The sequence below is a fragment of the Coloeus monedula genome, assembly GCF_965178545.1.
Source record: "Coloeus monedula genome assembly, chromosome: 13".
Classification (NCBI taxonomy): Eukaryota; Metazoa; Chordata; class Aves; order Passeriformes; family Corvidae; genus Coloeus; species Coloeus monedula.
In genome coordinates, this window is record NC_138793.1 from 19,615,498 (window position 1) to 19,628,784 (window position 13,287).

Genomic DNA, 13,287 nt, shown 5'->3' on the forward strand with positions numbered 1-13,287 from the left:
GGGGACAGGGATCATGTGGGGTGACAGGGCTGTGCAGAGGGACAGATCAGCACCAGGGACTGTCCCCAGCTCCTGCCCCTCACTTCGGCTGCCGCTGTTCCCCCCCAGCACCACACACAGAACCCAACATCCCAAAACAGCGCTGGAGCCAGGAACCCTCTATTTCCTTACAGAAGAGTAAAAACCAGCCCCGGGGTCACATCCTGCCCCAGGGCTGGGGACAGCTTTGCAGCAGGCCTGGCTCAGGGTCCTGAGGCCCACTGGTGGCACCGGCAGAGCCCCCCTGGCGTGTCTCGGCTGTCCCAGGGTGTCACCGGGGTCAGGCGCGGCTCCGGGGCAGCCCATCCGCTCCCAGGAGGTGCTGGCTGGGATCATCCACAAGCTGGGGACCAGGGCCGGGCTGTGGGGCAGGACACAAGTCAGGGACACCAGGGAGCCCCACTGCCTCCAGGGTCCCCCGGACCCCGAAAGGTCACCCCATGGGTTGTGCCAGAGGGAGCATGTCCAGGAATGTCCTGCACACCCACCTGGGGATGGGGACAGGGATGGGGTCCCACACACACACTTGGGGATGTAGACAGGGTGCTACACACTCCCCTAGGAATGGAGACAGGGATGGAGCCCTGGACACCCCTGGCGACAGGAATGGGGTCCCACCACCCCCTCGGGGCCAGGGCCAGGGTCAGAGCCTCCCCACAGAGGCCGTGTGCCCCCCATCACACTCCCCCAGCCCCCGCTGCCCCTCACCTTGGTGTGCAGGATGTACTGGACAGCCCCCGGCACCGGCTCAGTGACCACAGCGGCCACCAGCTCCTGCGACAGCGCGGCCGAGCCCACGGGCAGCCCCCGGACGAACCTGTGGCACGGCGAGTGCTCAGTCCCCGCGTCCCCACAACCCCCCAGGCCTCCCCCAGTAAGAAGTGAGATTCCCTTACTGGTCCCCGTTGGTGGCGGGGGGGAAGCTGCGCCTCACCACCTCCACGAACTCGGCCACGGTGTCGGCCAGCGCGAAGATGACGGCGTTGGGGCCAGCGTCGAAGGTGTAGGCGACCTGTGGTAGCATTGGGGGGGACATGGGGACCTGGGGAAGGCCACGGTGCCGTGCCACCCCCGGGGCACTGCTGGTACCTTGGTGTGGCCGTGGTGGGCGTTGTAGCGGTGTGCCAGCGCGATGATGTGGCGCGACAGGTCGGTGAGGTAGAAGATGGGCGGGAAGGTGTCGAGGCAGGTGGCGTGGAACTGGTTGCTGTCCCTCATGGCCAGCTGGCCGAAGCCCTCGAAGTCCCGCTCCCGGATGTGCCGCATCATCTGGGCCAGGCGCTCCGGGACCACCACCTCTGCCCGGTGCTGCCACGGCACGGGGGTCACCATCAGTCCAGTTCGGTGACGCCCACGGCAGGTGGGTTGTGGTCAGTCACCCCAAATCCGTGACAATCACAGCACACAGGTTGTGGCCACCCCAGTTTGGTGACATCCATGGCAGATGGGTCACAGTTACTCCAATTTGGTGACACCCACAGCACTGTGACCCTTTGGGTGTCACTCCACACCCTCCAGCCCCATTCCAAGGGAACGGGGACCCTGTCCCTGCCCAGGCAGGACAAGTCCCGTGTCCCCATACCTTCAGCAGGGGACTGGTCTCCACACTGGTCTGCATCCCCACCGTACTGCCCATCGGCTTCTTCTCCCCACTGACCTGGTGGGACACAGACAGTGGGACACGGCCCCTCCTGAGCCCCCTGAGTCCCAAATCCCACCCAAATGCCCTCCCAGCCCCTCACCACCAGGACGAGGACGCGGAGCTCCGGCCAGTGTGTCTCGGGGGCTACTTGGAGGGCCAGGCTGTCGGTGCCATCGGGGCGCTCCCCGCGCTGCCACTGCACGAAGCCCCCGAACATGCTGCGGCAGGCGCTGCCCGAGCCCCGCCGGGCCACCTCCGACAGCTCCTCCTCCACGCCATAGAGCCGGGCCAGCGCCGACACTGCGGGGACAGGCAGAGGGGACACCCCTGTCACCCCCGTCACCCTCTCCCAGCACCCTCCATGCCACACTGCCACATGCAGGTGGCACATCAGAGGAGCGGGACACTCCTGTCACCACCCTTCCAGTGCCCATCACACAGCCACAGGCAGGACACAGGTCACAGCAAGGGGACACCCCTATCACCCCTCGCAGCACGAAGGAGGGGACAAATCAGAGCTGGGACACCCTCCCAGGCCAGTGCCCCGTCCCACACGCACCCAGGCAGGCGTAGCCGGCGGCGGACGAGGCGAGCCCGGCGGCGGTGGGGAAGTTGTTCTCGGAGGCGATGTGGATTTTGTAGGAAAGGCTGAGCGCGGCCGTGTCCTCACTGCCCCCGCGGCGCTTCCGGGCCAGGCGCCGCACTGGGGGGACAGCAGGGTCAGGGGACAGCGGGGACAGCGGGGACACCCCCGGGCAGGGGACGCTCACCCTCGCGCAGACAGGCCTGGACCCGCGGGTGCCCCACGTCCACCTCCTTCCCGTTGAGCCACAGCCGGTCCTCCGTGAAATCCCGGCTGGCAGCCGCCGTCGTGGTGGTCTTGAGCTGTGGGGAGAGAGGGAAGGGACTCAGCACCCCCGGACACGGCTGGGGGGCTGATCCTAAACCTGATCCTGACCCTGACCCTGATCCTGTCCCTGACCCACCTGGTCCTGGTGCAGCGTCACGCTCAGGGAGGAGTTGATGGGCAGGATGAGGTCGGTGTCACGCTTGCCCCCTGCAAGAGAGCACGGCATGGCACGGCTCGGAATGGCCTGGAGTGGCATAGCGCAGCTTGGAATGGCAGGGCACGGCTAGGAATGGCACGGAACAGCTTGGAACGGCACTGACGGACACAGCAAAGCGTGGCATAACAGCGCTTGGCAAGGCATGGAACAGCTTGGAATGGCAGGGCACGGCTAGGAATGGCACGGCAAGCAAGGACACGGTGCAGCACGGCCTGGCCCGGCACGGTGTCACCTGTCACGGCACAGCCGGACACGACACACCCGGCACCGTCCGGAACCTGTGCCCCGCGTACCCCGCGCACAGGTGCCAAGCCCGCCCCCGCCCCGTGCCGACCCCGCGGCCGGTGTCCCGGGCACTCACAGTACTTGATGACGGCGATGTTCACGGGGGCCGTGCAAGTGGCCATGGCCAGCGCGCGCTCCGCCGCCATCGCCGCCGCCTCAGCCCGCCGGCCTCAGGCCCCGCCCCCGCGCCATGCACGTGACCGTGGCCTGCGGCGGGTCCCGCCTCGCTATTGGTGGAGGGAGCAACGCCCGGTTCCCAACAGCCAATGGCAGCGATCGGACCACGGATGGCCCCGCCCCCTGAGAGCGCTGGGCTGGGCCTGCGGGGCGCCATTTTTGAATGGGGCAGGAAGTGCGCATGCGCAGACGCTGCCGGTGCTGCCGGTACTGTCCCGGTTCTGCCCCCGGTACCGCCCCCGGTTCTGCCCCCGGTGCTCTCCACACCGCTCTGCCTCCAGCACCCCACTGCCCCGGTGCTACCCAGTGCCCTCGGTGTCCCCAGTCCCCCCAGCGCATCACCTCTCCCAGTTATCCCAGCACCGCCTCAGTGTCCCCAGCACACCTCCAGTGCTCCCAGTAGCTCCAGTGCTCCCGAACTCCCCAAAACCTTCACAGTCCAGCGCTCCAAACATCCCCAGTACTCCCGGAGTGCTCCCGAAGCCTTCAGAGTGCATCCCTTCAACGCTTCCCCCTGGGGAGGCCAGGCGTGGATGAAACTGCCTTTATTGAGAAAAATGGTTTGCTACAAATACGTCATCGAGTTAATTCTTCAAAAAACAGGACGGCTCGTTAAAAGTTCTAATTATGCAAAAAAAGTGGTGGGTGACACACTGGCGGGCACGGCCGGCGGGATCCCTGGCACAGCAGGATCCGTGGATCCATGGCACACAGGGATCCCTGGCACGGCCTGGCGTGGCCCCTCACACCCGGGGCCTTAAAGTGCTTTACAAAAGCAGCTCTTGCTGCCCCTGCTCTGGTTCTGTGGGGCAGAAAGGATAAGGAAAAGGAGGAAAGAGGGAAGGAGGCCGAGGTTAACAGTGCTGGCCCAAAAGCAGGGAGGTTGCTCCAGGAGCTGAGGGTCCCTGCTGAGCACAGGACAGGGAAAGCCCCCGGGTCCCTCTTGGAAGATGCCAGTGTTCTCCATCCCACCAGGAACATCCTCCAGGTGCCAGCAATGCCGGGCAGGTAAGAGAAGATCCCATCCCTCCTCGCTAGCCTGGCTCCAGAAAGGGGAGCAGGACAGCTCCAGCCCTTTCCCTGCCCTGCCAGGGGAGAGCAGAGGGTTCCCTGCACGCTCCTCATGGGGCTGCAGATCCCAAAATCGTCATGAAAATCAAAATAAAAACCAAGCCAGTATTGCTAGAGCAGAGCTGGAGCCAGATTTTGGATAAACCTCGGGAATTCCCCGAGCAGGGAGACGCACAGGGGGGCCTCTCCCACCCCTTTTCCCTGCAGCACCCCCTCCCTCAGCTCCACCACTGGGAGCCCTGGGCTCATCCCACAGCCAGTGCCATCTCCCTGCCACCCTCTCCCAGCCCTCCAGAGCCAACTCCACTAGCAGCAGCAGGCAGGGCTGAGAGGAAGGGGACAGGGGGGCAGACAGGTCACCAAGATGCTGTGGAGCACCTTGGATCAACAGTGCCCTACTCCCAGAGAGAGATTAGAAAAGGGGGATGCAATCCCTTATTTCTGGGGGGATAAGCAGCTCGGTGTTGGGGCTGGGATCCTGCATGGACAGACATTCCATGGGCAACCAGCACCTGGATCCAATTCAGCTGCTCTGTGCAGAGTGCCAGCGTGGCAAAAGGACCCTGCCTGCTCCCTCACAGGCAGAGGAATTCTGGTGAGGAAAGGGAAAGGCCCAGAAACATCCGGGAGTGGCCCAGAAACATCCAGGAATGGCCCAGAAATACCCAGGAATGGCCCAGAATGATCCCTGCACTTCCCCCCACCTCAGAGTCCGACCCGCCGCTCCGGGATCCAGCTCCTGCTTCCCACCCCGTTCCCAATCCACGTGTTCATTTGCTTGGGTTATCTGTGTAAAAAATAAACTTTCTTAGTAATGTTCCATAAAAATACTCTTGTCCCGGGTGCCGGATATTGCAGTGTGAAGAGGAACGGCTTCCGATCCCGCTCTAGAAAACGTGGAAAAGGCTTCGCGCCGCTTCGTGTAGAAAAACGCGAGCATTTGGTATCCCAAGAGCCGGTACAAAACGAAGAAGGGGAGGGTTTCCCTGGATGCTGGATGCCATCCTCGAGGGCTCCTCTGAACCACTGTTCAGTCTCATCCTGGGATTCAGGTGAAGGAGGCAGCTCCAGCCTCCGGCACGGCGGTCAGGACAGCCTGACATCTCTAGAAAAATCCTTGGAGAGTTTAAAAAAAGATGCTCCGTGCTGCCTTCCTCCTTTTTAAAAGGATATGGCTGATTCCAATCCCAAATTAGGGTGTTTTGCATCCACTCTATCAGTTTCAGGTACCTATTCTGTTGCAACAGAGAGCAGGGACGAGTGTGCCAAGAAGCATCTAATCATAAATAGATCTGGACACAGGGATGTGCTCCCAACACGGGTATGAAATGCCCATCCAAGGACTGATCCCAGCCCTGCGGTGCCAGCTCCTCTCTCCAGAGGTCTCTGCTCACTCACTGTGACACTGAAGAGGCTCCACCTTCTTAAACAAGGTGGGATTTGCCCGGAGAGCAGCAGGAACAGAGGCAGCAGCGGGGCTCCAGAGGGCTCCGTGGGTCCCGGAGTGTGCAAAAGGAGCCGGGGCAGGGACAGGGATCAGCCTCAGTTCTCAGAGAGGGACAGAGCCAGGGCCGCCTGCAACGCTGCCTCCTCATCGATGTTGTAATCCTGAAAATCAAGCAGGAGAGCTCAGAAGAGCTGGCACAGTCAGGGCATGCTGTCCCCACGGAGCCCTGCCTGCTCCCAGTTGTGCCACGGAGCCTCCATTCCTCTGGCACTCACATCCCAGGAATGCCACCCGTGCTCTTTGGGGTGTCCTTTGTGCCCACATCCCTCTCCTGTCTGGAATCTCACACCTGGCAGGAGGGATGGAACAGGCCCACACAAGCTGAGGCCAAAGGGTGAAGCTTTCTAGCAAGGCCAGGGGTTTTTCCAGAGCTCCAGGTCGGGTTTATCCAACACCACAAGTCCTGAAGTCGGGATGTTCCTCTGTTAATGGCTGCAGGTTCTTTTCCCTGACATCTATCCAATGAAAGCATCCCCTGAGGCCAAGGCTGAGCCATCACAGCTGCTCCCCACACAGGAGGGGTCGGGGACCCCCCACGTGCAGCAACCAGACCCCCCCCCCCCGACAAACCCTGGGGCTGGGCTGGTCACTCCCCTACTCCCAAAACCTCAAAGAAAAAGGGTTTTGTGTTAGAATTTCTCAGGGGAAGAGTTTAGTGGAACAACCCATTTTGTGGAGTGCAGGAACAATTCCCTCTCCTCCTGGTGCGTGAGGACACGTGGGGTGGGATACATGTGCCACCTGATTCCCGTGTCCCTATCCCAGCGGGATGGGCTGACCCCAGCACGAGAAGGGAAGGGCTGGTTTCACCTCCTGGCAAAGGACACACGGAGAGGGGTTCCCCTTTTTTGGCTGAGGGTCACACTCACCACGAAGGTGTCGTAGGAGAACTTGTGCCTGTGGAGCAGGTGCTGCAGGAAGTTGGCACTCTTGTAGCTGGGATCGCCCCAGGGCATGGCCGAGCACACCGGGCACACCTGCGGGGACAGGGACACGGAATGGTGGCACCTGCACAGGGAGCTCCCAGACAGGTGAGTGGTGTCCCCCCTGACAGGTTCCAAGCCCCAATGTCCAGCCTGGCCTTGGGCACTGCCAGGGATCCAGGGGCAGCCACAGCTGCTCTGGGCACCCTGTGCCAGGGCCTGCCCACCCTCACAGGGAAGGATTCCTCCTCAATATCCAACCCAAACCAACTCTCTGGCAGTTTGAATCCATTCCCCTTGTCCCATCACTCCAGGCCCTTGTCAATAGCCTCTCTCCACCTTTCCTGAAGGTCCTGGAAGGCCACAATTAGGTGTCCCTGAAGCTTCTCTTTTCCAGGCTGAACAATCCCAATTCTCTCAGCCTTTCCTCATGGCAGAGCTGCTCCATCCCTCTGATCAACTTGGTGATCTCCTCTGGAGTCGCTCCAACAGCTCCATGTCCTTCCTGTGCTGAAGATCCCAAATTCCCCACCTTGGTCAACCCAGAGCGAACAGGGAGAGGAAATCCAGCACCACCCAGTTTGAAGGAACAGGGGGATGGAGGCAGCTCATTCCAGGGAGCCTCTACCAAAGCAGACACAGATCCCCAGCTCCCAGAGGGATTTAAACCAGCTGGAATGCAGCTGTGCTCCCACACACATCCGTGCTGTGGCCTGGGATGCTGCAGCAGCTGGGCTGTGTTTGGATTGCCAGAGCTGTCCCAGCCATCCCAGCATGGCTCACTCACCACTTTGTTGGGGTCATTCCGGTGGTTTTCCATGCAGTGCTTCACCAGCTCCTGCTGATCCAGGTTCCGGGCCCCGCAGTACGGACACACGAACGTGGAGCGGTTGGGAATGTTGCTGCAGAGAGCAAGGATGAGCTCAGACCCCCAGGGAAGGGGCTGGATTGACTCCTTCCACACGAACCCAGCAGTTCTGTGCCAGCAGAAGCCAGCCCAGCCCCTTCCCACCCCAATTCCCTGCTTTGGTGGATCCTTCATCCCAACCTCACGCTCCGAAACCCAGAGCAGCCGTGCCACGAGGGAAAAGGTGCTGATCTTCCTCCCAGGGAAAGACACAACACAGGCCTGGATTTTAGGGCATGCAAGGAGGGACATGTTTCCCCACCCGAGGCGCAGGAATACCTGGGAATAGGCTGGGATGTGGGGACAACTGGAACAAACTTGGGGCAGTTGGCCATCTGCTCCTGCACCTTGGCGCAGGACGAGACGTGAGAGCGCATTTTGGCCAGGGTCACCTGGAGAAGGAGGACAAGGAACATTCCTGGATGTGCAGGAACACCTGTCAGGAGCCAGGACAAAGCTCCTGCCCTGGCTTTGCTCAGGTGAGGTGGGAGTGACCCCTGGTCCACGTGGGATGACCCAGAGCAGTGGGAACGCTGCACCCGCCCGTCCTTCCTTGCAGGACGGAGATTTGGGGCTGCAGGGATCCCCAGGGGTTCTGTCCCTGTTCCCTGGGAGCAGAGCCTGGCCCACCCCAGCTGCCCTCTCCTGTCAGGGACTTGTGCAGAGCCACAAGGTCCCCCCTGAGCCTCCTTTGCTCCAGGCTGAGCCCCCCCAGACCCTTCCCTCTCCGGACACATTCCAGGGGAGGATGGGGACAGAAGACAGGCAGCTTTACCTTCTTGCTGCAGCCCCTGCAGGGAGCCTTGTAGGACGAGAGCTGCTTCTCCACGCTGGAAGCCTTCTCCACCTTTTTGGGGTCGAAGGGCACGCGGCAGAGCGGGCACAGCGGGGAGGGCACCTGCAGGCAGGGCTGCAGGCATTCCCCACAAAACCTGGGAGCACAGAGCGGCCCTGAGCACCCCGGGAACAGCGGGATCCCAGCGGGGCACCCCTCGGGCTCCTCGGAACACCCCAAAACCCAGGGATCAGCGTCCCTACTGCGGGAAGGGGGAGGTTGGGAGGGGCTGGGTCCCCAAGGAGCTCCCTGCACGCACAGAAGATTCCACTGCTCCGAGGTGGGATTTGAAAGGAGCCAAACGAAGTCAGTGCTGAGGATCCAGGCCAGGCAGGAGCCTGGATCACCTCCTTCCAAGGTCCTTATATCCCCAGGAGCAAAGGAATCCAAGGGCTAAGGAATCCTAGCAGCCCAGAGGCGCCAAAGGAGCCCCGTCCCCAAAATCCAATTATCCTGGCATTCCTGTCCCCTCCAACTGTGGGATGGAGAGGTGGGATGAGGATCCCAGTGTGGGATAGGATGAGGGTCCCGGTATTTGGCTGCGGGCGGAAGGGGGGGTGCCGGTACCGGACCATCCCCGGGGTGGGCTGGGGGTCCCGGTACTTGACTGGGGGCGGGCTGGGGGTGCCGGTGCCGGCTGGGGTCACCGGGCAGAGAGCCCGCAAGGATCCCACGGCCAGGACAGCGCCCAGCGCTCGCGTCGCGCCCATCCCCGGGGCCGACCCAGCCCGGGGGTCCCCGCCGCCCCCTCCCGAGCCCCGTCTCACGTGTGCCCGCAGCCCGCGATGCCGACGGCGCGGTGGAAAACCTCGAGGCAGATGGGACAGCTGAACTGCGCCTCCAGCGCCTCGGCCGCGGCCCCGGGCCCGGGAGCGGTGCGGGGGGGCCCGGCCGAACCCTGCGGCCGCTGCGCCGCCGCCACCAGCAGGCTCCGGAACATGGCGGCGGCGGCGGCCGGCGGGGCGGGCGCGACGTCATCGAGCGGCGCCGCCGCGTCATCACTGAGCGACGGGAGCGCACCGGGACACAGCGGGACCCGCCGGGACACCCGAGAGGAGCCGAATTCGAGCCGAGCGGAGCCGAACAGGGCCGAGCGGAGCCGAGGAGAGCGCACCGGGACACAGCGGGACCCGCCGGGACACCCGGGAGGAGCCGAGTTCAGGCCCAGCGGAGCCGAACAGGGCCGAGCGTAGCCGAGGGGAGCCGAACGAGGCCGAGCGGGGCCCGAGCCGAGCGGGACGCAGCGGGGCCGCCATGTGCGATGCGGCGGGGGACGGTGGCGGGTGCGGGGCGGACACGGAACCACCGCGGCGCCGCCGCGCACCGGGAGACAGGTGGGAGTCCGGTCGGCCTCAGAATGGACACCCGGGGCCGCTCCCGCTACCCCCCGGTATTCCCCCGGGCATCCCCCCCCGTGCTGCCTCCGGTACATCCCCAATGCGCCCGTCAGCACTCCCCGGTACCGCCCCGGTCTCCCCCCGCTGCTGTTCCCGGTGTCCCTCCAGTATTTCCCCGTGTCACCTCCGATCCCGGTATCCCCCGATATCTCTCGCTGCTTCCCCCGGTAACATCGCGGGTATCCCCGGTGCTGCCCGGGGACAGGGACCGTCCCGGTGTTGCCGGTGACCGGCCGTGTCCCCGCAGCCACCCCCGAACGTGCATGAAGTGCGGGCAGGGCACGGCCGCCCTCGTCATCCGCGTCGGGGACCCCTTCTGCCGGTGAGAGACGGGGCAGGGACGGTGGGATGGGGACATTGGGACTTGGGGACATCAGAAATTGGGGTCTTTGAGGCTCCAGAACATGGGGGCTTGGGAACTTTGGGTCTTGGGGACATCAGGGATCGGGGACGTTTGGTCTGGGGGTCGTTGATTGGGACATTGGGATGTTGAGGCTGGGGACATTGGATCTGTGGGACTTCAAGGTTTGGGGACGCTGGGTGTCGAGGACATAGGGGAGGGGGGACAGTAATGTCTGGGGATCTTTGGAGCTCTGGGACAGTGGTCTCGGGGACATCAAGAGGACTTTGGGGCCTGGGGATGTGGGGTCTGGGGGTGCTGGAACAGACCGCAGCTCAGGGGTCCACATGTCCCCGTGTCCCCCAGCGGTTGCTTCCGTGAGTACTTCGTGCACAAGTTCCGAGCCATGCTGGGCAAGAACCGCGTCATCTTCCCGGGAGAGAAGGTACCGGGAGGGGGCACCGGGACAGGGGACCCGGGGGTGGCACCAGGGTTGGTGACCGTCCCCGCTGTCCCCACAGGTGCTGCTGGCAGTGTCAGGGGGCCCGGCCTCCAGTGCCATGGTCCGGCAAGTGCAGGAGGTGAGATTCGGGGCTTGGGGGGATTCGGGGGGTGCATGGCTCAGCCACCCCTCTCACCCCACACCTCACCCCACTCCTCTGCCAGGGGCTCAGCCGGGAGGCGGCCAAGAGGCTCCGCTTCGTCCCCGGCCTCGTCTATGTTGAGGGTGAGGGAACCCCGCTGCTGCTTTGTGTCCAACTGCCCATTCCCAGTCCATTCCCTGCTCCGTGCCCAACTGCCCATTCCCAGTCCATTCCCTGCTCCATGTCCAACTCCCCATTCCCAGTCCATTCCCTGCCCCACTGCCTGTTCCCTGTCCTGCTGCCAGTTCCCAGCTGCATTGCCTGTTCCCTGCCCCAGTCCCTGCCCCATTACCCGCTCCCACCACAGTGTCCCCTGCACTGTGCCAGGGCCAGGGTGCTGCCACCCAGTCCAGCAAGGCCATGGCACCCCGTGCTGTCCCCCTGGCCCCAGGAATGGGGCTGGGAATGTGACAGTAGCCCTGGCACTGCCCCCCTGCCTTCCAGAGGGAGCCGTGCGCATGCAGAGCCCGGAGCAGCGGGAGCAGACCCTGGCCCAGATGGAGACCCTGCTGCAGGCCACCGGCTTCCCCTACTACGTGATCCACCTGGAGGAGGTAGTGGGGTGACACGAGGACAGGTGCTGAGGCAGGGGGACTCACCTGGACACCCCAACTTCCCCCTGTATTCATCTCTGCCCTGCAGGCACTGCAGCTGCCCCCGTCCATCTTACAGCCGGGGCTGGAGCGCTCCGGCCCGTCCGGCCCTTCCTACAAGGAGGCTGTGGACAGCTTCATCCAGCAGCAGCGGCAGGACGGGGACAGTGGCACTTCTTTGCCTGGCCACAGCACCCAGGACACGCCAGCAGGATCCCCGGCCACCCCCCACCTGCCGGACACTGCCCGGACCCAGGAGCTGCTCCGCGGCTTCGAGGCCGCGGCGACGGCAACGGCGCGGGAGGAGCTGCTGCAGATGCTGCGGTGAGGGACTGACCCTGCCTGGGGCCAGCGCCAGCTGGGCGTGGTGGCTCTGATCTGCTGTCACCTCATCCCCAGGACCCACCTGATCGTGCAGACGGCCCGGGACAGGGGCTACGCCAAGGTGATGATGGGCGAGAGCCTCACGCGTGTGGCCATCAAGCTCCTCACCAACCTGTCCCTGGGGCGCGGCGCCTTCCTCGCCGTCGACACGGTGAGCTTAGGGGTGACACGATGCCGTGGGGGTGTGGCTTGGTGGTGGCACAGTCCCCTGGCAGCCCTGCACCCACAGGGCTTCACGGACCAGCGCCACGGCGACGTGATGGTGGTGAGACCCATGCGGGACTACACGGCCAAGGAGATCGCCTTCTACAACCGCTTCTTCAGCGTCCCCACCGTCAGCGTGCCACCCCTCTTCACCAAGGTAGGGGGGTCCCGTGGTGGGGAGCCCAAGCTCTGCGTCCCCATGGTGGGGACAGGACTGCCCAGCCCAGCTCTGCCCTCCCTGTTGGTTCCCACAGCGCCGGGAGAAGCCCAGCATCCATCAGCTGGTCGAGCGCTTCCTGCTGGGGCTGCAGGAGGAGTTCCCCTCTACCATCAGCACCGTGTACCGGTACGGGGGGTCCCTGTGGGGGTACTGGGGCTGGGGGGGATGGGGGTGCACCCACACTCCCCGTTGTGGCTGCAGGACGGGGGAGAAGCTGAGCCCAGAGCCGGCCAAGGCCAGCAGTGAGTCCCAGCGATGCCTCCTCTGCCTCTGCGGCCTGGACACTGATGGGGGTAAGTGGGGGGGACAGTGAGGGGCTCGGGGGATTTGGGGAGCAGCCGTGCACCCCTCAGTGACCCCCTGGCTCTCGCAGAGGAGGAGTTGGCTCTGGAGCCCACGCTGATCTTGGAGAAACCAGGAGAAGGGTGAGCATGTGGGCAGGGGGAACTCCAGAATTCCACACCCACGCCACCACAGCGGCAGCACTGAGCGTCCCTGTCCTTGTCCCTGTCCCCAGGGCTGAGAGCAAAGCTGCCTACATCCCCCTGCTGTGCTACAGCTGCCGCCTCACCTTCAAGGAGCTGGTGAGGTTTTGGGGTACAGGGGGGCGGGTCTGGGGGGGATTGGGGGTCCCCAGGCTCACGGCCCCGCTCTTGCAGGGTCCCCTTGCCACACTGCCAGCCTACGTGCGCGCCGAGGGCCAGCGCAGGATCCGCAGGTACTGGGAGTGGGGGTCCCCTCCCCACCTGCTCAGCCTCCCAGGCCGTGTCCATCCATAGTGTCCATCCCTTGCAGAGCAGAGATGGAGCAGAACCAGGAGAAGCAAGAGTCCAGCAAAAGCTGAAGGGGTTGGGGACAGCGGGGGACACACCCCCATCCTGCTGTGGCACTGCTGGGGCAGGTGCCAGCCCTCAGGGGTCCCCCAGAGGTTGGTGAGGACTCGGGACACCCAGGCAGCTGCTTTTATACCCCATTTCTGTCACAGGCAAGGGCGGGGACAGCCCCCACCCCCCCTTTATTGGGGGCTGGGGTGCAGGTCCCTGGTCGCCCCT

General features: G+C 64.1%; 3 protein-coding genes across 3 annotated transcripts; 1 reads left to right on the top strand and 2 right to left on the bottom strand.

Annotated features, from left to right (window-relative positions):
* Positions 1 to 143: 143 nt before the first annotated feature.
* Positions 144 to 3,223, bottom strand: MVD (mevalonate diphosphate decarboxylase). The gene is made up of 10 exons (XM_082289950.1): positions 3,110 to 3,223; positions 2,668 to 2,738; positions 2,452 to 2,566; positions 2,241 to 2,384; positions 1,782 to 1,981; positions 1,622 to 1,696; positions 1,129 to 1,347; positions 936 to 1,051; positions 748 to 856; positions 144 to 400 (listed from the first exon to the last, which is right to left on the bottom strand). Exons 1-10 carry the CDS (start codon positions 3,177 to 3,179, stop codon positions 320 to 322), a joined length of 1,200 nt encoding a protein of 399 aa, XP_082146076.1. The 5' UTR covers positions 3,180 to 3,223; the 3' UTR covers positions 144 to 319.
* Positions 3,224 to 3,770: 547 nt separating this feature from the next.
* On the bottom strand, positions 3,771 to 9,399 carry RNF166 (ring finger protein 166). Its single transcript, XM_082289870.1, has 6 exons — positions 9,221 to 9,399; positions 8,394 to 8,550; positions 7,898 to 8,010; positions 7,499 to 7,613; positions 6,658 to 6,765; positions 3,771 to 5,889 (listed from the first exon to the last, which is right to left on the bottom strand). Exons 1-6 carry the CDS (start codon positions 9,391 to 9,393, stop codon positions 5,824 to 5,826), a joined length of 732 nt encoding a protein of 243 aa, XP_082145996.1. The 5' UTR covers positions 9,394 to 9,399; the 3' UTR covers positions 3,771 to 5,823.
* Positions 9,400 to 9,470: 71 nt separating this feature from the next.
* CTU2 (cytosolic thiouridylase subunit 2) lies at positions 9,471 to 13,140 on the top strand. The gene is made up of 15 exons (XM_082290031.1): positions 9,471 to 9,787; positions 10,098 to 10,172; positions 10,557 to 10,635; positions 10,712 to 10,771; positions 10,857 to 10,917; positions 11,279 to 11,388; positions 11,477 to 11,751; positions 11,827 to 11,962; positions 12,041 to 12,172; positions 12,270 to 12,361; positions 12,437 to 12,528; positions 12,609 to 12,660; positions 12,753 to 12,819; positions 12,895 to 12,953; positions 13,031 to 13,140. Exons 1-15 carry the CDS (start codon positions 9,708 to 9,710, stop codon positions 13,077 to 13,079), a joined length of 1,419 nt encoding a protein of 472 aa, XP_082146157.1. The 5' UTR covers positions 9,471 to 9,707; the 3' UTR covers positions 13,080 to 13,140.
* The last annotated feature ends 147 nt before the right edge of the window (positions 13,141 to 13,287 follow it).

Bases quoted from the DNA above. Each gene is read 5' to 3' on its own strand.
- MVD (XM_082289950.1), bottom strand. From the start codon at position 3,179: ATGGCGGCGGAGCGCGCGCTGGCCATGGCCACTTGCACGGCCCCCGTG. The intron at 1,348-1,621 runs GTATGGGGACAC...GTGCCGTGGCAG, and splicing joins AGACCAGTCCCCTGCTGAAG to CACCGGGCAGAGGTGGTGGT. The intron at 401-747 runs GTGAGGGGCAGC...CCTGCCCCACAG, and splicing joins AGTACATCCTGCACACCAAG to CCCGGCCCTGGTCCCCAGCT.
- RNF166 (XM_082289870.1), bottom strand. From the start codon at position 9,393: ATGTTCCGGAGCCTGCTGGTGGCGGCGGCGCAGCGGCCGCAGGGTTCG. The intron at 7,614-7,897 runs GTATTCCTGCGC...TGCTCTCTGCAG, and splicing joins ACATCCCAGCCTATTCCCAG to CAACATTCCCAACCGCTCCA. The intron at 5,890-6,657 runs GTGAGTGTGACC...CTTGATTTTCAG, and splicing joins TCTCCTACGACACCTTCGTG to GATTACAACATCGATGAGGA.
- CTU2 (XM_082290031.1), top strand. From the start codon at position 9,708: ATGTGCGATGCGGCGGGGGACGGTGGCGGGTGCGGGGCGGACACGGAA. The intron at 10,173-10,556 runs GTGAGAGACGGG...CGTGTCCCCCAG, and splicing joins GTCGGGGACCCCTTCTGCCG to CGGTTGCTTCCGTGAGTACT. The intron at 11,752-11,826 runs GTGAGGGACTGA...CCTCATCCCCAG, and splicing joins GAGCTGCTGCAGATGCTGCG to GACCCACCTGATCGTGCAGA.